The following is a 22,017-nucleotide window of genomic DNA, read 5'->3' as shown; positions in this document are numbered from 1 at the left end:
AGTTTGAAATCTGGGTGTTGTGATTGATGAACACCTGACCTTTAAAGATCATGTTGCCTCTGTTGCTCGTTCATGCCGCTTTGCGCTGTATAACATACGAAAGATCAGACCATACCTAACACAACATGCCACCCAGCTCCTGGTGCAATCTACTGTCATCTCCCGCCTCCATTACTGCAATGCCCTTCTAATTGGTCTTCCAGCCTGTACTGTGAGACCTCTTCAAATGGTCCAGAACGCAGCGGTGCATCTTGTCTTCAATCAGCCAAAAAGAGCACACGTCCCCCCTCTGCTCTTTGAGCTCCACTGGCTACCGCTAGCAGCACACATCAAATTCTAATTGCTAGCACTAGCATACAAAGTCCGAGACGGTACGGCTCCCATCTACCTGAATCCTCTTGCAAAGGCTTACGTCTCGGCCCGGCCGTTCCGGCCATCACAGGATGGTCGGCTAGCAGTGCCTACACCACGCTCAGGACAATCCAGACTCTTCTCATGCATCGTTCCACAAATGTGGAATGACCTTCCAAGCACTACCAGAACAGCGGCTTCCTTTTCAACTTTCAAGAAACTCCTGAAGACCCTGCTCTTCAGAGAGCATCTTCTAAACTAGCACCCTCCCTGCACCCGTCCCCCCTCTCTACCGTCCACTCCTTGTTCCCTCCTCTCCATGATTGATGTCAAGTTGTTGTTGTTATTGTTGTTGTTAGCCTCAAGGGCAACATGCCGATTATCACTTGTAAGTCGCTTTGGACAAAAGCGTCTGCTAAATACATAAACATAAACATGATGACATCACATTCTCAAACTTTATGGAACAGATACAATTTGGACAAAACATTTCAAAATATTTAAGTAAAACAGAAAATTTAACCACATATCCATTTTATACATAAAATTACCTTTATATGTCTTTTTCATTTATGTTTTTTTTATCTTTGCCTCCTATGTGCAGTTTTTTTCATGAAGGTGTTGGAACTGACACCGTTGCCATAACACCGGCTGTATACCGTAATACCACCCAAGCCTAGTTATTATGCTTCTGATGTTGTAGTTTGAGAAATTAATGTTCCTTTTAATTTTAATAACTGGCAATGGCACATCTTATATGTTTTCAATATTGTGGTTTTATTATCCGTTTTGTTTTCATGTGATTCAACATTAAGCTAGCAATGATCTCTTAGTGTAGGACCTCAAACTCAGAGGATCTCTTGCGTTATTTAAGTATTTGTCTTATAAAAGGATTTAAAACCAGATGGCTCATCTGTGGATAAACTCTGTATGTGTCTGCTTGGGTCTACTAAATTAAACTTCAAACATGTTTTGAGTTTTTTCTAAATGGCTAATTGTGCTAATGGCTTAGATGCATTTACATGGATCTGCTTCTTGTAGAGACTGGAGTTATGGAGACCATCGCCCTTCCAGACTCACCTCTGATTCATCATCTCCAGTCAGATCTAATAATGCCTCTTTTTAATCCGCTCTTTTAAAGTTTGGAATTAAGATGCTAATCATAGATGCTTATTCAGGTCAAGGTGAAGTGTAGCTAATTGAATGCTTTGTCACATATCTCTTAACAATGTCGTTCAAATACATGTGACAAAAATGCAGACGTTCTTCTTAAACAGTGTCAGGTGTCATCAGGGTCATTTCAGATCTGGGTCCATGCCTGGCTTATGGGGCAGTTTTCAGCGTCTCCACGTGAGGCCATGTTGGATAAGTGTGCATCCTCTCAGACCTCAGCAAAGACACTATTCTGACTTGACTCAGACAGTTCTGACACGTATTCTCTGCTCAGAAGGAGACCAGATGCTGCTGGTATTCAGTTGCCAGGCTACAGTGGAGCATAGGGCACAGTGCCTTGACTTACGTTACAGCCTGTGACACCAGGTCTAATCTCACCCCCCTTCAGGGGGAGATGGTTCCCTGTGTCTCAGAGGGTGTTATTGCTAACTGGACTAGTGGCTGTGAACTCTGATGAGCTTCTGTTTTGAGCTCAGGGACACTCGTATTAATCTATAATGGTGGCGACGTGTCAGTTAGCTCTCTTGTCAAAGACCAAAGGACAAACCTTCTTGCTGGTAAACATGCTGACAGGTGATGCTACAACAGGTCCGCTCTGGGCCGCTCCCCACAACCAGATACAGGATGCTGACCGACTCTTTGTTGTTTTAAGCCTATTGACTTGTAATAAGCTTCCTGAAGTAGTGGGCTTTCTAGCTCAAGAGCTGAATTCTGACTTTGTGCAGCATTGCTTTCATTTAATAAGCCTGACCAGCTTTAATGTGCAGCGTCTGGAGTGGGAATTGAATGTCAGCAATTGAGGCGGAGAATCTGATTGATTCTGAGTCCGAGTGAGTTTCATTAGAGCTGCAGCATGGTCACCCGCTTTGTATCAGTGGGGATTTGTTCTGAGGTCAGGGGGATTGTGATACTTGAAAGAGATCAGCTATTTTTAATTGATGGTGTGCGTGCGTGCGTGTTTAGGTGTGTGCGTGCACAAAAGTTATATAATTACTACCAGTTGTAAATGACTTTCTTTATGTCCTCTGTTTGAAGAAAATCAATTTATATTCTACTAGACTGATAAGCTAACAGCTAGTCCTAATGCAGCCTTGATGCCATTGTAAAACAGCTACATCTAATGGTGGCCCATGTGACAACGTTACACTTTCATGTACAAGTAGTTTTCTGTTTATTTACAAACATGACAAACATCAAAATGTAGCACTTCTGGTGAATTCAGGGGTCACATTTCAGCCAAAAAACAACAACGTAGTGTGAAACGAACAGCTGTTTAAGTGACATTTTTGCCTGCTCTACCCCGACAGAATACATCGGAGTGGCAGGAGAGATGCACTTTCCAAAGACAACCTGCTCCTGCGAGGCTGCACTATCCGTAACACGGAGGAAGCTGTGGGAATAGTCATCTATGCAGGTCAGCCTCTCCAGGTTCTGTGTTACCCTGTGTCATGCACCGTTTACGGCCCGAAACCGACACGCCACGTGTCTCTACAGGTCATGAGACCAAAGCCATGCTGAACAACAATGGTCCGCGTTACAAGCGCAGCAAACTGGAGAGACAGATGAATGTGGATGTGTTCTGGTGTGTTATCATCCTGCTGGTTATGTGCCTGTTCACTGCAGTCGGTATGTAATTGATCAGGTTGTATAATCAGCATTTTGAAGGGTCTTGTAAGGAGCTACATGCCATTTGTAAAGACTTGTGAATAAAGGGGATACCATTACATAAAATCTTGGTTTTGCTTTAAATATCTTTTTCTTTCTCTCGTCCTAACATTTGCTGACCTTGTGGTGTTGCTGTTCCAGGTCATGGGCTGTGGATGTTTCAGTATGGAGATAAGAGGCCTGTGTTCGACGTTCTCAGTCCCGACGGGAGAGACTTATCACCCATCATGTCAGCCATTTACCTCTTCCTGACTATGATCATCGTTTTTCAGGTACAAACCTGAGAAAAGCTTGAATTTACGGCATGAAGTCTCAGGACGTGTAAATAGTGATCTTGGCTGTAGTCATACTCGCCACCTGAACATTTGACCTCTAAACATTTACCTTTGTTTAGATTTGTCAAAGCAGAGAGAAAGTTTGTTGTTGGAGCTGCACACAGCCTCTCTAACACAAGATCAAACCAGCCAGAAGTGACACTGAGACCTATTGATCTGTTGGCTTACAGGTTAGACCACAAATGAAATGTCACCCTGCTCTGTGTCTGTGACATGGCAGCTCACTTCTGATGTAGAGACAGCAATGTGGTTTTACTGGAAAAACACCAGGCAGGTTTGTTGAGACATTCACGTAAACACTGGCATTCTCGGGGTTGAGGACAGTGAGCAGACTTAACTGCACTCCCAGGTGGTATGACTCATCTTGTCCAAACAGCAATGTTGCCTGGAAATCTCCCATCATGGGTCATGTGAACATTTTCTTAACAATTAGTAAACCTCTAAATGGGCTGTTCACTATTTCAGAAGAAAATGAATTCAAAATGATGAAAAACATCTAAATATTAGAAAGCAAGTTGACTGAGAAACCGTTTTTACTTATTTTTGAAATATGATCGAACACTCTTGAGTTTTACACGCACGCTGAACTAGAACGTATTTCCTGCATTAGCCGCTGATAAAAAAATAGACATGGAAATGCTCGTATTAGAAAAGCCAGTGATATTTGCATGTCATAATGTCAAATTAGCATCAGTGAATTCACCCATAGGACTCACTCTCCTGAACAGGAGCATGACCACTGCGACTGTATTTAAAAGACAAATGAGCTTTGTCTTTAATAGTGAACAAAAATATTATTTTGCTTTATTGTTGAAGCTCTCTCTGGGCTGCCACCTTACCGTGGGGGAGGGGTTTGAGTGTCTCAGTGATCCTAGGAGCTAAGTTGTCTGAAGCTTTCTGCCTCTGGTAGGGTCACCCATGGCAAACAGGTCCTAGGTGAGGGATCAGACAAAGAGCAGCCCGAAGACCTCTTATGGTAAATTATATGAATGGAAACTGTATTTCCTCGCCCAGACGTGGGTCACCGGGGCCCCCCTCTGGAGCCAGGCCTGGAGGTGGGGCACATTGGCGAGCGCCTGGTGGCCGGGCTTTCGCCCATGGAGCCCGGCCGGGCACAGTCTGAAGAGGAAACGTGGGTCCCCCTTCCCATGGGTTCACCACTCGTGGGAGGGGCCAAAGGGGTCTGGTGCAGTGTGTGACGGGTGGTAGTCGAGGGCAGGGACCTTGGCGGTCTGATCCTCGGCTACAGAAGCTGGCTCTCGGCACATGGAATGTCACCTCTCTGGTGGGGGAGGAGCCTGAGTTGGTGTGTGAGGTTGAGAGGTTCCGACTAGATATAGTCGGACTCACAACAACGCATGGCTCTGGCTCTGGAACCAGTTTCCTTGAGAGGGGTTGGACTTTCTACCACTCTGGAGTTGCTCCCACTGAGAGGCGCTGAGCAGGGGTGGGCATACCAATTACGCCCCATCTTGGTGCCTGTACGTTGGGGTTTACCCCAGTGAATGTGAGGGAAGCCTCCCTCCACCTACGTGTGGGGGGACGGGTTCTGACTGTGGTCTGAGCTCATGCACCAAACTACAGTTCAGACTACCCACCCTTTTTGGAGACCTTGGAGGGGGTGCTGGAAAGCGCTCCTTCTGGTGACTCCCTCGTTCTGTTGGGGGACTTTAAAGGGACTTTACAGAGTTTAAAATTTTTATGCTCGCGATTGCCCCCTCAGGCCAAAAGCGTAACAGCAGCTTCAATAGTAGGCTCGTGCACGAGGCGCGCATGCTGTACGTGCACACTCCTTAACCAAAATAACAGCTGAGACAATCCCGTGTGTGTGTGTGTGTGTGTGTGTGTGTGTGTGTGTGTGTGTGTGTGTGTGTGTGTGTGTGTGTGTGTGTGTGTGTGTGTGTGTGTGTGTGTGTGTGTGTGTGTGTGTGTGTGTGTGTGTGTGTGTGTGTGTGTGTGTGTGGTGTGTGTGTGTGGGTGGGTGGGTGGCCCGGAGGACAGGAGAATGAGCAGCTAATTAATTAAATAATTTGGTTCAGTACCTTTCTCTTCAGCACAGCCGACAAAGGTTTATGATGGGTCAGTCCTCCTGCATGCTCAGATCATTCCCTTCCCTTGCTTGAAAAATTGTTCCAAAATGAAAGTTGAACCCACATCTTTTTTATCTGTGAATTCAATGCCGTTCGGCGAGTCTCAAATAAAAATTTGGGCATCTTACTGTAAAAAATTATACCATTAATGTAAAAAATAAACTCTAAATAAACTATGTTCACATCCAGAAGAGAACCCGGGTCCTCCGCACGAGAGTCTGATGTCTTACCAGATGAGCTATAGCACCAGTGATGTCTATTGTATCTGTAACATTTATATCCTTGATGACAGCTGAAACAACGTTCAAAGAACGGTTCGGAGTGAAAATGTCTATTTTGTTGCTAATTTGCTGGAAATATCTAGAAGAAAGTTCTACAGAAAGTAGCTAAGGGTCCTCAGAAATGTAGCTAGCTTTGTCACTAGGCGTTAGGAACAGCGACAAAGTGGCACTGCCTCTCTCTCTGCTGCTAAAGCTACGGATAGCAAATGCTACGGGCTATGTCTGAGCGTGAACGCGCATGAAGCAGCCTGCTCGACCCGAGCATCTCTCTTTTTCTGTGATTTTACAGAAAAACAGGCAATCACAGTAAAAATGCCAGGGCTCATTCTACAGGACCAGGGCATTGCAGGAGAATGTATGAAGAAGACATTTATTATTTCTACACATCTTTTGGCTGTCAAACTTCCATAATGTCCCTTTAATGCTCACGTGGGCAACGACAGTGAGACCTGGAGCGGTGTGGTTGGGAGGAACGGCCCCCCTGATCTGAATTCGAGTGGTGTTTTGTTATTGGACTTCTGTGCCAGTCATGGATTGTCCATAATGAACACCATGTTCAGACATAAAGGTGTCCATATGTGCTCTTGGCACCAGGATACCTTCGGCCGCAGCTCGATGATCGACTTTGTTGTTGTTACATCTGAACTGCGGCCGCATGTCTTGGACACTCGGGTGAAGAGAAGGGCGGAGCTGTCAACTGACCACTACCTGGTGGTGAGTTGGCTCAGATGGTGGGGGAGGATGCTGGTCAGACCAGGCAGGCCCAAACGTATCGCGAGGGTCTGCTGAGAACTTCTGGCAGAGTCTCCTGTCAGAAGGAGCTTCAGTTCCCACCTCCGACAGAACTTCCAAAATGTTCCCGGGGAGGCGGGAGGCATTAAGTCTGAATGGACCCTGTTCCGTGCCTCCATTGTTGAGGCGGCTGACTGGAGCTGTGGTCGCAGGATTGTCGGTGCCTGTCGTGGTGGCAACCCCTGAACTCACTGGTGGACACCGGCGGTTAGGGATGCCGTCAAGCTGAAGAAAGAGTCCTATCAGGTCTTTTTGTCCTGTGGGACTCCAGAGGCAGCTGACGGGTACCGGTAGTCCAAGCAGAACGTGGCTCGGGTGGTCGCCAAGGCTAAAACCGGGGCATGGGAGGAGTTTGGTGAGACCATGGAGCAAGACTTCCGTACGGCTTCGAGGAGATTCTGGTCCACCATCCGGCGCCTCGGGGGAAAGCAGTGCGCTACCAACACTATCTATAGTGGGGATGGTGTGCTGCTGACCTCTACTCAGGACGTTGTGGATCGGTGGGCAGAATACTTCGAAGACCTCCTCAATCCCACCGACGCGTCTTCCAGTGAGGAAGCAGAGTCTGGGGACTTTGGGTTGGCCTCTCAAATCTCTGGTGCTGAGGTCACTGAGGTGGTTAAAAAGCTCCTCTGTGGCAAGGCTCCAGGGGTGGATGAGATCCATCCGGAGTTCCTTAAGGCTCTGGATGTTGTGGGGCTGTGTTGGCTGACACGGCTCTGCAATATTACGTGGACATCGGGGGCAGTCCCACTGGACTGGCAGACTGGGGTGGTGGTCCCCTTGTTTAAAAAGGGGGGCCGCAGGGTGTGTTCCAACTACAGGGGGATCACACTCCTGAGCCTTCCTGGTAAGGTCTATTCAGGGCTCTGGAGAGGAGGGTCCGTCGGATTGTTGAACCTCAAATTCAGGAGTAGCAATGTGGTTTTCATCCTGGCCGTGAAACACTGGACCTGCTCTATACCCTTAGGGGGATCCTGGAGGGTGCGTGGGAATTTACCCAACCAGTCTACATGTGTCTTGTGGATTTGGAGAAGGCGTTTGACCGTGTCCCTCGGGGGGCCCTGTGGGGGGTACTCCGGGAGTATGGGGTACCAGGCCCTCCGACATGGGCTGTTAGGTCCCTGTATGACCGGTGTCAGAGCTTGGTCCGCATTGCCGGCAGTAAGTCGGGCTCGGTCCCAGTGAGAGTTGGACTCCGCCAAGGCTGCCCATTGTCACCGATTCTGTTCATAACCTTTATGGACAGGATTTCTAGGCGCAGCCAAGGTGTGGAGGGCGTCCGTTTTGGTGGCCTGAGGATCAGGTCTCTGCTTTTTGCAGATGATGTGGTCCTGTTGGCTTCATCAGAACATGATCTTCAGATTCGGCTGGAACGGTTCGCAGCCGAGTGTGAAGCAGCTGGGATGAGAATCAGCTCCTCTAAATCTGAGACCATGGTCTTGATTTAGAAAAGGGTAGAATGCCTTCTCCGTGTCAGGGATGAGGTCCTGCCCCAAGTGGAGGAGGTCAAGTATCTCGGGGTCTTGTTCACGAGTGAGGGAAAACTGGAGCGTGACATCGATAGGCGGATTGGTGCTGCATCTGCAGTGATGCGGGCGTTGTACCGGTCTGTCGTGGTGAAGAGAGAGCTGAGTCAGAAGGCGAAGCTCTCGATTTACCGGTCGATCTACGTTCCTACCCTCACCTATGGTCATGAGCTTTGGGTAGTGATTAAAAGAATGAGATCGCGGATACAAGCGGCCGAAATGAGTATTCTCCAAAGAGTGGCTGGGCTCTCCCTTAGAGACAGGGTGAGAAGCTCGGACATTCGGAAGGGGCTCGGAGTAGACCCACTGCTCCTCCACATCGAGAGGAGCTAGTTGAGGTGGCTCGGGCATCTGGTCAGGATGCCTCCTGGACGCCTCCCTGGTGAGGTTTTCCGGGCACGTCCAACCGGGAGGAGACCTAAAGGTAGACCCAGGACACGGTGGAGGGACTATGTCTCTCATCTGGCCAGGGAACGCCTTGGGATTCCCCCGGAGGAGCTGGCCCAAGTGGCTGGGGAGAGGGAAGTCTGGGCCTCTCGCCTTAGGCTACTGCCCCTGCAACCCGACTCCGGATAACTGGATGAAAATGGATGGATGGATGGATGGATGGATGGATGGATGGATTATTGAAGCAAAAATGACTAAAAGGAAATTTATTGTAATCCCACGACCTTCACCTGGCGGGCTGCGAGGCTTATAAAACGCTGGGGGAGACCCTGGCGAGGTACCATCATCTGATTTGTAAACATGCTAATTATGAACTTTAACAAGCTGATGAAACTCAAAAGTACACGACAGTCATGGTCAAAACACTTTTCATTTAAATTGAAGTACAATATGTGCGATCCAGGGCATGAGGCAAAGCGGATTAGAAAATAGCTCCTTTAGCCCCGTTGACTTGCATTCATTTTTTTGTTCTCGGGACCCATGAGCCGACCGGAAAGGGGGGGGACTTACCCCCAAATTCCACTACCTCCGCTCCGCTCCGACACGAACGCCGGAGCAAAATCGGTCCCGTTGTAGTCAGTCAGAGCAATTCCACTACTGCGGCCGTGCTCCGGCAGTGCGGCGCTGTGCGCCGCCCTCTGTTCCGGCGTCCGGCAAAAATAGAATTGATCCTATTTTCGCCGGACGCCGGAGCACCTCCGCAGTCAATGGACAGAAATCACAACGGCCCAACAGGAAAAGGAGCAAGCACAATTTCCGTTTTTCACAATAAATCGATAAACAAAAGGCGTTTTTTGTTTCATATGCACAGGTTTAACAACTTTTAACAACTATCAATGGCGACTGAAGTTTAAATGTACAAAAGTAAGCCATAAATACAGTTTCTACTATCAAAGTAGTCACACTTTGTTGATCCAAACACTGCTGATCTCTCAACACAAATGATGGGCAGATTAAACAGTTCATGCCGATGCTTCTCCCACACAGCGGGTGTTTGGATCTAACTTCCGCGTTTATTGCTCGGACTGTATCGCAAGATCTTGAAAATCCCGCGCATGCTTGTTTGCCCACCTCAGGTCTCCGCACCGGAGCGGAGCCGTTGTAGAGCGGGTACCAGTAAAAATTGAGTTCGGAAGCGAGCGGCTGCGGAGGGCGGGGGTGGAGCGGAGCGGAGGTAGTGGAATTTGGGGATTAGGCTCCTTTTATGTTTGTACTGTCATCTTTATTCGTTTAGCCATTGGTTGTAAAGTCTTTGATTTTTTTACCTGCTGACTTTGTCACTGTTATTTCTACCATTGCCTGCAGCTTTTAGCTCAAAGCAGAACATTAAAACAGTTTGATTATTTGGCCTTTCAGGGAGGAGCCGCTCTAAGTCTTTTTCTCTTCTCCTAGGTGTTGATACCCATCTCACTCTTTGTGTCAATTGAAATTGTCAAAATCTGCCAAGTTTACTTCATCCATCAAGACTTGGATTTGTACGATGAGGAAACGGACTCCCACCTGCAGTGCAGAGCTCTTAATATCACTGAGGATCTGGGCCAGATGCAATACATCTTCTCTGACAAGACGGGCACGCTGACGGAAAACAAGATGGTGTTCCGACGCTGCACTGTGGCTGGGGTGGAGTATTCCCATGATGCCAATGGTGAGAGGAGCCACACACACACACACACACACACACAGGCACACCCTTCAATGGAAATGGAATAATAGTAATCTCTTATTTTAGCTTAAGTTATTCTTAATGTGTGGTCTGTGAAGCCAGGAGAATCGCCATGTACCAGGAAATGGATTCCGAGGAGGAGGAATGCATGTCCCATGGTGGCACCCTGCCCAGACGGGACAGTGTGACCAGTTACCAAAGCGCCCATGTGGTGCTACGCTCCCACAGCACCAAGTCCCACCGTAGGACGGGCAGCAGGGCGGAGGCCAAGCGAGCCAGCATCCTGTCGAAACACACAGCCTTCAGCAGCCCCATGGTCTGTTCATCTCACTGTCCTGCTGCCATCAGTTGTCCACTCCACTATTAACCTCCTTCCTGTCCCGCAGGAGAAAGACGTCACCCCTGACCCTCAGCTTCTAGACAAAGTCAATGAATGCAGCAGTCAGATGGACTTCATGCGCCTCCACCGCCAGCCCATGTCCCAGCTGACCTCTGATCTCGCTGACATCATAGATTTCTTCATCGCTCTCACCATCTGCAACACTGTGGTGGTGTCTTCACCTAATCAGCCCCGTCACAAGGTAACAGCTGAGCTGCTCCTGTTAGGGTTTTGTAGTTTATTATGTTGTTAAATGAGGGTTTTGTCCTAAGTTATTATTTTGAGCATCAGCTTAGGCTGAAATAATTCAAGTTTTCTTTTCCAAACTTCAACTAAAGACATTTGTTCTGTTCTAAAACGTTCCATATCTGGTGAAATGTCTGGCTGCACGTAGCTTTCCCAGATCCTCTGTGTGTATCTTTGATGTGCTCGGCCCGAACACTGCTGTGTATCCGAGTTTTGTTTTGCTCCTGTGTGAGTTTGGGTGTGGTTGTCCTGTTCAGTGGTGATATCCTTTCCAATCCAAATACAGCGTTGTACAGGCTCGCTGTCCCATCCAGCCCCTCACAGGGACAGATCTGCTCAGATTAAACTGCACAGTGGCACATTATTTATGGAAGCCTGTGTTTGTCCTCCAAGGTTATCGGTTTTGTTGGAAGGAAGCGTCAATTTGCACAAAATCACTCACTTAGATACAGTCTCCTTCCTGTTTTCTTTCCTTTTTTTTATTGTTTTGATTTGTTGCCCTTCATTCTGGTGAAATTGTTCACTTTCTATGACATTGCCCTTGGATGGATTTATTCTTGTATATTTGTGAGGACCGCGAGTCCATTCAGTGAGTCACCCTCTTCGTCTCTGTGCAGCGACACCCTGGGATGAGGGTTAGCTGAATGATTATTGCCACCAGAGGCATTTTCACAAACTATGGAGCCTCGTCATTATCACACACTGGTGAAATTCATCTCCACATGAGGGGAGCGGTGAGCTGTAGTGGTGGCTGCGCTCGGGAACTATTTGGTGGTTTAACCCCCCAATCCAACCTCTTAAAGCTGAGTGTCAAGCAGGGAGGCATTGAGTCTTTGGTATGACCTGACAGGGAATCAAACCCCGATCTCCCAGTCCAAGGGCGGACACTCTACCACTAGGCCACTGAGCTGGTAATAGAGTGGGGTCTTCTGTCGTCTGAAGCATTTTAAAGCTTCATTAACAATAAAAATCTATTTTCAAAAATTTCACAAAATCCCAGATTAAAAGAAGAAAGAATTCTATTTGATTCTGTTTATTTATAAAGCACCAAATCACGACAAGAGTCGTCTGCAAGGCACTTCATATAGCAAACATTCCAATACAGGTCAGTTCATTTAGACAATCAGTGAAATGTTCCCTATATAAGGAACCCAGCAGGTTGCATCAAGTCACTGACTAGTGTCAGAGTCTTTACAGCAATCCTCATACTAAGCAAGCATTTAGCGATTGTGGAGAGGAAAACTCCCTTTTAACAGGAAGAAACCTCCAGAGAATCCTGGCTCAGTATAAGCAGCCATCCTCCACGACTCACTGGGGATCGAGAAGACAGAACACACACACATGCACGCACACACACACACAAAGACATATACACCAAGTAGTATGGTTATATTGTGATTCCTTAGTAAATATTCTATTTAGTAAGAGATAAACTTTATTGTATTTATCCTAGTGGATCTGTAATTAATTCAACAAGTAAACTAGTAGTATCACATTCAATATCAAAGAGTAAAACTATTATCAGGAGAGGGAGAATGTGTAAGTGGTTAGAAGCAGTGTTCAAGCAGAGCTATAGAGAGAGAGAGAGAGTTGCGATGCTCCAATAGACTTCTATGCAGTAGCTCATCAGGTTGAGCGGGTTGTCCAGTAATCGGAAGGTTGCAGGTTCGATCCCGGCTCCGGACAGAGAATTCTGCTGTTGTCCTTGGGCAAGACACTTAACCCACCTTGCCTGCTGGTGGTGGTCGGAGGGACCGGTGGCGCCTGTGCAATTTTTGTTATTTGTCCCACCATACGCCGTTCAAAATGACTTACGGCACTGGGATGTTTGGAACTATTGAGAGCTCCATGAACCACGTGACTGCGAGTCAGCGAGTTCACAGCGTGTCGTAACTCTCTCTTTCTATAGTTCTGTGTTCAAGCCGATGACCCCCACTCCCCCACTTTTCCAGATCTGGGCTAAAATCAGATTTTAACTATAGGCCCTATCAAATAAAAAAGTTTTAAGCCTAGTCCTAAAAGTAGACAAGGTGTCTGCCTCACGGACTAAAGCTGGGAGTTGGTTCAACAAGAGAGGAGCCTGATAGCTAAAAGATGAGCCTCCCATCCTATTTTTAGATATTCTTGGAACCACCAGTAAACCTGCAGCCTTATAGTGAAGTGCTCGGTTAGGAACGTATGGAACAATCAGGTCACTGATGTATGATGGAGCTTGATTATTAAGAGCTTTATATGTGAGAAGGAGGATCCTAAAATCTATTCTAAATTTAACAGGCAGCCTATTAGTGACGGGAATTCTGGCTCTTTTCTTTTGGCTCAGCTCACCAAAAAGAGCCGGCTCTTTTGGCTCCCAAGTGGCTCTTCAGATTTTCTGTTGCGTAGAGTACATTTAAAACCAAAGTAATGCAAAACTATATGTAAAATGGTTTACTAATGTAAAAAATATGCTATATATCAAATATTTATCATTTCTATGGATTTAATAACTGAACACTTTAAGAAATCTCCACGTTCCGACTGCTGGCGCTCATTTTCTCACCGTCTTTGTCACACTCTCCTCCCTCTCGCTCGCCTTTTTCCTCCTCCTCATTCCTTCTCGTCTCCCTCCACCCGTATGTGCTCTGCTGTGTGTCTGAGTCTGATCCTCCCTCTTCCCCGCCCCTACTTCTCCATGTGTGGACAGTCTGGACACGCAGTTACACATGTTGACCAATCGCGTGTAGCTTTCACCAAAGCCAGAGGGGAGGGGAGGGGAGGGGACGGCTCCCAGTGACGAGCCAGCTCCCGTCGTTCACTTCAAAGAGCCGGCTCTTAGAGCCGGTTCGTTCGCTACCGACACATCACTACAGCCAATGTAGGGAAGCTAAGACAGGAGAGATATGATCTCTCTTTTTAATTCTCATCAGAACTCTAGCTGCAGCATTTTGGACAAGCTGAAGACTTTTAACTACGTTCTGTGGACTTCCTGAGAGTAATGGATTACAGTAATCCAGTCTTGATGTAATAAATGCATGAACTAGTTTTTCAGCATCACTCCTGGAAAGGATGCTTCTAATCTTAGCAATATTCCGAAGGTGGAAAAAGGAAATCCTACAAACCTGTTTAACCTGGGATTTGAATGACATGTCCTGGTCAAAGATAACACCAAGGTTCCTTACTTTGTTCTCGGAGACTAATTAAATGCTGTTTATGTTCCAAACCACATTACTTGGTTCTTTTTTTAAAGACAGAAGAGGGTTGTTTTACCTTCTTTTTTGCTGATGTTTCCACTACTCCTGCAGTCTTCTTCAGAGCAATGATGGTGAAATTGTGTTCAATCATCATCATATATGTAGTTCTGTCTGGGTTCTCCCCACACACTGATAAATGATCAATGTTCAAATAGACTCGCGACTGCAGGAATAGTCAACACGTCAGCAAAAAAGAAGGTAAAACAACCCTCTTCTGTGTTTAAAAAAAGAACCAAGTAATGCAGTTGGAAGAAACACACAGAATGAACGCACAAGAGTTCACAACCACAGAAGGAAAGAGTCGCCGTGTTGATGCACAAGAATGTAACACAATAAAAAATATCTTTAAGGGTCAGATTCACTGACACAGAAAAGGAAAACAATTGTTCATCATGACCAAAATCAGTCATTGTGGCTTTTTTGTTTGTCTGGATGCTGTGGAGTTAACAAGCCTCTGATTGAAGCTGTTTTACTCTGTCCCTCACTGCTGTGAGGAAGCGTGCGCGCACACACACACACACACACACACACACACACACACACACACACAGTGCTGCCAGACACGGCAAAGCAGAATGCAAAATCAAAGTCAGAGTATCCAAAAGCAAGACTGCTCAGGCCACTTTTGTTTAGTAATGGAGACACTGCAGACTTTCCACGCTCTTTTGCCCCGCCCATGTGCTCGGAGATTCACTCATGACATCACAGACCGCCCATGTGCTCAATCACAGCCGCATTCCTAACGCAGTGTGGAATGAATGCGGCCGGGCTGGGGCAGGGTGGAGCGGAGCCGATGCTAGTGTGTGAGTGGCAATGGATTCAACAAGGTACTGGAAACATTACTCAAGAGTTTTCGGTCCACATTGACATAATAATAATAACAATAATAATGCATAGAACTTATATAGCGCTTTTCTAGACACCCAAAGACGCTTTTTCACACACTCTCACATTCACACACTGCTAGTGATGGTAAGCTACTTGTAGCCACAGCTGCCCTGGGGAGGTCTGACAGAGGCGAGGCTGCCATTTGGCGCCGTCGGCCCCTCTGACCACCACTAACACAGGCAAGTTGGGTGAAGTGTCTTGCCCAAGGACACAGCAGCAGGATACCCCTGGCGGGAGCTGGAATCGAACCCATGACCCTCCGATCATGAGGCAACCCGCTCTACCACCTGAGCTACTGCTGCCCCACATGACAGCATCACGCAGTTGTTGCAGATTTGTTGGCTGCACATCCCTGATGCAAATCTCCCGTTCCTCCACATCCCAAAGGAGCTCTATTGGATTAAGATCTGGTGACTGTGGACGCCATTGCTTTGAGTACAGTGAACTTGTTGTCATGTTCAAGAAACCAGTCTCAGATGATTGGAGCTTTATGACATGGTGCATTATCCTGCTGGAAGTAGCCATCAGAAGGTGGGCACACTGCGGTCATAGAAGGATGGACATGGTCAGAAGCAATGCTCAGGTAGGCAGTGACGTTGCAACGATGATCAATTAGCACTAAGGGGCCCAAAGTGTGCTAAGAAAATGTTCCCCACACCATTACACCACCAGCCTGAACCATTGATACAAGGCAGGATGGATCCATGCTTTCATGTTGTGTAGCAAATTCTGACCTATCATCCAAATGTCTCAACAGAAATCGAGATTTCTCAGACCAGGCAACTTTTTTCCAATCTTCTATTGTCCAATTTTAGTGAGCCTGTGTGAATTGTAGCTTCAGTTTCCTGTTCTTAGCCGACAGGAGTGGCACACGGTGTGGTCTTCTGCTGCCGGAGTCCATCTACCTCAAAGTTTGACGTGTTGTGCATTCAGAAATGCTTTTCTACATACCTTGGTTGTAACGAGTGGTTATTTGAGTTACTGTTGCCTTTCCATCAGCTCAAACCAGTCTGGCCATTCTCCTCTGACCTCTGGCTACAACGAAGCATTTTCACCCACAGAACTGCTGCTCACTGGATGTTTTCCCTTTTTCAGACCATTCCCTGTAAACCCTAGAGATGGTTGGGCGGGACTGTCCCAGAAGATCACCTAAATCACCTTTCTTCCCCATTCTGAATTTCGGTTTTAATCGCAGTGGATCATCTTGTCCATGTCAACATGTCTAAATGCATTGAGTTGCCACCATGTGATTAATAATAAGTAGTGAATAATAATTAGTGTTAACAAGCAGTTGGACAGGCGTATCCAATAAAGAGGCCAGTGAGTGTATTTATGTTTTCACTGTCTCATTATTTTAAAACAAATATTTGTATTTGCAAATGTTTATTTTTAGTGGAAAGAATATAATTGTCCCTCTTTTCTATTTTGTGCTTCTGTAGAAACTTTGGACTTCAGTGGAGTAATAATACTAAACCACTGGATGTGCTTTGTGTCACCATGAGTACTAACAAGCAGCTGATAGTGTAGAATGGTCTCTGTTTTTATATTTGTTCTGATTTGCTAGGAAGTTTTTTTTAAGCTGTTGAGATCTACTGAGAATCGGAAAGCTCATTCTAGTTCTCCTCATCGGTTTAGTCAGTGCAGTTTTATAGTACATGAGCTCTGAACTTCTCTAGAGCACCAGTGCAGCTGTCAGAATCTAAATGTCTGCATGGCTGTTTTTAATCGCATTTATTATGTGATAAATAGAAAGGCAGATATTTAGACTTTGTTTATCCTTTAAAGCAAGCATTGCAGAGTTTGCTTAAGAGAGCAACAAACTTTCTTCTTTTCTTCTTCAGAATGTCAGTTATGTCTTTGCTGAAAATAAATGTACAAAATTGATTTCAAAACTCGCGAATCTACAGAAAATCCAAACCTGAACATCTTGAACACTGCCTGCCTTCTGGTTTCCAAACACTGTTGCTCGCCAAATAAAACTGTTTCAGCAGGTGGAGCAGGGTTGGCAGCCAGCTGTTTAGTGTGCTGCTAGGGCTGCATTTATTGGCTCAGAGCTCTTCTGCTGTTACCTTTATCTGAGACGTACACCTGGCAGGTTGTCTGGAAGATATTACAATAAGATGTTGAAATATATCTCTCACATTTGACTTTGATGCAGCTTCTTTCTGCTGCTAGTGTTTTAAGAAGAAAAAACAGTATTTTATACAGTGCCTCTCAAGATAAAGATCACGAGGTGCTTCACAAGATCAAATATATAAATTATTAATTAATTTAAAAAAATGATTAAAACATGATTCAAAAATACCTTAAAATGAGAAAAATAAAAGATTGTGATTTAAAAAAATGTAAGGAAAGGGACAGAGAAAATAATTAAGAAGGAGGTGGTAATCAGTGGCAGAATTTGTAGGAAGAGCAGAATAAGGAGGGATGAAGGTCACACCAAAGCCAGCATGAACAAGTGAGTCTTCAGCAGCTTTTTAAAGGAGACCACTGAGTCCACTGATCTCAGGCTCGGGGGAGAGAGGTCCAGAGTCTGGGGGCCACAGCAGCAGATGATCTGTCACCTTTGACCTTTAGCCTGGTGCTGCACAACCAGTAGGCTTTGATCACTGGACCTCAGGGACCTGCTGGGGGTGTAGGGACTGAGAAGATCACCAATGTAAGATGGTGCTTGTCCATGTAAGGCCCTAAATATTAGGGATGTCCCGTTCCGTTATTGATATCGGATATCGCCCCCACAACACTATTGGATTATATCGGACTGCATCAGAATTCTCCGATATTAGCAGTACGTTCCGCTTTAAATTCCATTCCAGCAATTCTTTCCATCTGCGCCCAGATCCAGCATGCAAAGTCCACGTGATCAGAGCAGTGTGTGCTAGCAAAGTAGCAAGGAACAATGTCGGCCATGTGGCTCTTTTCTTTCGTTAAAGTCCGAAAAAGACAGTTTGGTACAGTGCAACACTTGTCATGCACAAGTTTCCCGTGGTGGAACAGAACCGGGGAAGATTATTACATCCAACCTCATCGTGCATTTGAAGCAGGATCACAAAACATTGCATGAGGATTTTCTCTGTGTGTGAAATTGAAACTTTAGACACTCAACTAGTAGCAGTTGGTCAGTGAACAATATTGTGTTTTTGCCTTATGTCCCTAACCTCAGCTGTTCACATTCATGCAACCAAAGGTTAATAAAAATTAGTCAGTTTTTCATACTTACTGTTGCTGGCTTTTGTTCTCTGAGTAATGTCACTTGATCAAGTCTTTTATGCATTCCACACTACAAACTAGGTAAAAGTATGTATGATTTGTGCTGATATCATATCAGATTGATATCGGTATCGGTCACTACTGAAGGCTGCAATATCTGTATCGTATCGGAAGTGAATAAAGTTGCATTGGGACATCCCTATTGTAGACCAGAACCAGGATCCTGAAATGAACCCTGAAGCTGACTGGCAGCCAGTGAAGCTGGAGGAGAAGCGGGGTGATGTGGGTGTGTTTCTTGACAAAGGGTGGGGTGTGAGAAGCAAGCTGACCAAGAGAGTCTCTGACTTTGGGAGCCAGCTTGTCTGGGGCACAGATGAGGATCTCAGTCTTATCTTCATTCAGCTGAAGAAAGCTCCCAGCCATCCAGGTTTTAATAGTCTAAGCAGGTGTGCAACAGCTGCAGCTTGGACATCTCATGGGGCTTAAAGGAGATGTACAGCTGGATGTTGCTACGTATGGTTTTGTGCCCACTGATACTAAAGTGTGCCCACATGATTGACACTGCCTGGTTTTCTAGGACTAACGTCCTTTTTCAGTGTTTTCTTTGCTGACCCAGTGTTTGCGGTCTTCACTTTTCCCCACAGTTGGTTCACATGAGTGAAAACTGCTCACGGTTGGCTGTGAGGAAACAAACCTGCTCTTTCTGTGTGTGAGAATATAAAGATGGCATGCCTGTGCTAGTTGACAGCATCTGGTTGTTTGTTAGATTAAGTGAACTTTAAAGTCAGTGAAGGTAGCTGCATGCTTGGAGAGCCCAAAGTATCCTCCGCTCATATTCAGGTTCCCATTGTTTGTAGGCTTGTCTTCGTGAACGTTGCATTTATCTCCATTTATCAGCTAGTTCATGCATTTCCTTTTCTGTCTTAAAAGCTTTGTTTTTATCTCCTGTCTTTTTAAGGCAGACGTGCCCAAAGTGCAGCCTGGGGGAGTGATACTCTACAACCCCCACTTGCATTTCAGAATCGTGTAGTTTGGTCTCCCCAGCAGGCCTTTTATCTAGATCTGCACTGTTTGCCTCGATTTGTTGGATCGCCTTCTAGGGTCGTAAAGCGTGACTGAGGTCCATGTAAATAAGCTACAACAAAGAAGTTTGATACGATTTCTTTCAAATCATGTCACAAAACCCACGAGTCATCTCCTGCAGGTGCCGTACCAACTAGGCGAAATTCCAGCTTAAAACTTTACTGTTTTTTTTTCTAGTTTTGTCTCCAGCTAGTCGCTAACAGTCTCACCCCCGTGACAGACTGGAATGAGTCAAAGGGCACTGAGAGGTTTTCATGAATAATAGTGCATCAGGGAGAGGGTCAGGTGTACTGAAGTTCAGTGTGTGTGTGTGTGTGTGTGTGTGTGTGTGTGTGTGTGTGTGTGTGTGTGTGTGTGTGTGTGTGTGTGTGTGTGTGTGTGACTGCTAGCCTCTGTTTCAAGTGTAATCATCTACCTTAATTTCCTCCAGGTTCGAATGAGGTTTGAACTCAAGTCCCCAGTTAAGACCATCGAAGACTTCATCAAGCGTTTCACCCCCAGTCGCCTGACCTCAGGGTCTAACAGCAGCAGCTCCTCTAGTCTCAACCGCTCCTCCAACAGAGGATGCTCCAGCCTGCTTTCCTCCCCCTCGGCAGACAGCACACTCACCAAACTAAACGAGGAGCAGTTTTCCGGAAGTTTGGAGCACACTTTCAGCGCTGTTCCACCCTCCTATGATGGAAAAACCTCCAGCAACCTTGAGGAAGGAGAGCTGCGCTATGAGGCTGAGTCACCTGATGAGGCTGCATTAGTTTATGCTGCCAGAGCCTACAAGTGCTCTTTGGTCGAACGCCTCCCTGACCAGGTGACGGTGGAGCTGCCTCACCTGGGTAAGCTGAATTTTGAACTGCTGCACACGCTGGGGTTCGACTCCACCAGGAAGCGCATGTCTGTGGTGGTTAGACATCCTCTCACAGATCAAATCACCGTCTACACCAAAGGAGCAGACTCTGTCATCATGGATCTCATCAAACCTCCTGACACAGGTAGAAAAACGCTCGTGTGTGTGTGTGTGTGTGTGTGTGTGTGTGTGTGTGTGTGTGTGTGTGTGTGTGTGTGTGTGTTGGACTTTTAAAACATTTTTGTGTCTCAACTTGAACCTTGAGGCTAAAATCAATTACAAGTTGTGAAGTTAATGTTATCTGAACTGAGGTAAGTGACTAATGCTTCACATGCCGATGACAGCTGAACTATATGGGATGCTAATTATAAATATTTTTGAACTATTACCAGCTAAATGTAGTCACCTTCAACTTGTGATAAAATGTCTGACGGTGACATTTTAAAGTCAAGTTTTAATCAAAATAATTTTCTAGATTAGTTTTTCCGGCTAAAGCTTTAAACCGAGCTGCATAAAACTGTTTATGTGTTTAGAATCGAGTTGGTCTAAAAGCTGAAACACAAATGTAAATCTGGCTGTTTTAAACTGCATATTTCACTTTCCAGTTTTGGTTCTTTTTTAAAACACGAGAAAGGTTTCTCTTTACCTTGCTGACAGTCTCGTTTGCATCTGCAAACATCCTCAGAGCTGACGCTCAACTCTGAGGATGTTTGCTTTGTCAGCAAGGTGAGGAGAAACCGTTGCTGTGTTTTAAAAAAGAGCCAAAGATGGAATTGGAAGCCAAACACAGAAAGAACGTACCAAAGATGTTTACATATTTCACTGTCATGTAAAATGGTCGAATAGGTGAAACATATGTGCGTATGCCCTACATAACACCTCAGTCCCTTTGATGGTGAAGTTGTGTTCAGTCGTCAGATCTGTGGTTCTGTCTGGGTTCTTCCTGCACACTGATAAATCCTCAATGTTCAAACAAACTCATGACTTCCCACCAAAGGGACTTAATTCCACTTGTACTTTGGTAGGCTACTTCAGTTTTACTGAAGCTGAATTGCTGATTGGATGTAATACTAAAGCCCTGACTGTAGCTAAAGTATATTCATGCACAGTGAGACAGCCTTTCAGTGTCGTTTAGCCTCTCTTTAGATAAATAAACCACGTTGTGCTTTCTCTACCATCTTCTTGGTTAGTTTCTGCTCAGTTCCAAGATAACCATGGATTGCTGTTGCAGTGAAATCAGAAATGGTCTGTTTGTTGAACTCTATTAAACACTGAGATTTCCCCAGAACAAACTTCTGAGCATTTCAACCACACGGCATTCACTGAATTCCTTCTTTTGATAACCACTATAACATTCACGAAGTGTACCTCTGAAACTATGCTGCCTCTAGAAACACTTTGACCCACTCCTTCACCTAAACAGAATTCTTCTGGTGATTTGTTGCTAAAAGGAAACTCCCTTTTTACTGTTTTTCCTTCTCCATAATTTATAAAAAGTTTTAACATCAGAGGTTTGGGGGGTTGTTAATATTCCAAGCACAACAAGACCTGCAGACCTTTTTTTAGTAGTGGTTTGCACACTGTCATTAAAATGCCCTCAAAGTGTTTCAGCCAACATGAAGGTTTGATGGCATTTAGAGCTTCAGCTAAAGCGTGTTTATAATCATTGCTGGATAGTGTCTGGCATCTGGGATGTGTTTGTTGACTTGGCCAAAGCCTTTGACTCTGTGGACCATAACATCTTACTTAGCAGGCTCAAACATGTAGGATGTTCTCAGTCATCGATGGCATGGTTCAGACGTTACATCTTAGAT

At 45.7% G+C, this 22,017-nt stretch overlaps 1 protein-coding gene across 3 annotated transcripts in view; it reads left to right on the top strand.

The window, feature by feature from the left end:
* atp10a (ATPase phospholipid transporting 10A) overlaps positions 1-22,017 on the top strand; it is a 77,429-nt gene that overhangs the window by 24,115 nt on the left and 31,297 nt on the right. For all 3 annotated transcript variants that reach the window (XM_015976491.3, XM_015976492.3, XM_054749676.2), the window contains exons 4-10: positions 2,832-2,938; positions 3,019-3,150; positions 3,331-3,461; positions 10,056-10,308; positions 10,425-10,642; positions 10,713-10,907; positions 19,793-20,348. In XM_015976491.3, the coding sequence (XP_015831977.3) occupies positions 2,832-2,938; positions 3,019-3,150; positions 3,331-3,461; positions 10,056-10,308; positions 10,425-10,642; positions 10,713-10,907; positions 19,793-20,348 (1,592 nt within the window). The remainder of the gene's footprint in view (positions 1-2,831; positions 2,939-3,018; positions 3,151-3,330; positions 3,462-10,055; positions 10,309-10,424; positions 10,643-10,712; positions 10,908-19,792; positions 20,349-22,017) is intronic.

This window comes from Nothobranchius furzeri, chromosome 16 (genome assembly GCF_043380555.1).
Source record: "Nothobranchius furzeri strain GRZ-AD chromosome 16, NfurGRZ-RIMD1, whole genome shotgun sequence".
NCBI lineage: Eukaryota > Metazoa > Chordata > Actinopteri > Cyprinodontiformes > Nothobranchiidae > Nothobranchius > Nothobranchius furzeri.
Note: the sequence above shows the minus strand (reverse complement) of the source record. Positions and strands in the feature narration are given on the sequence as shown.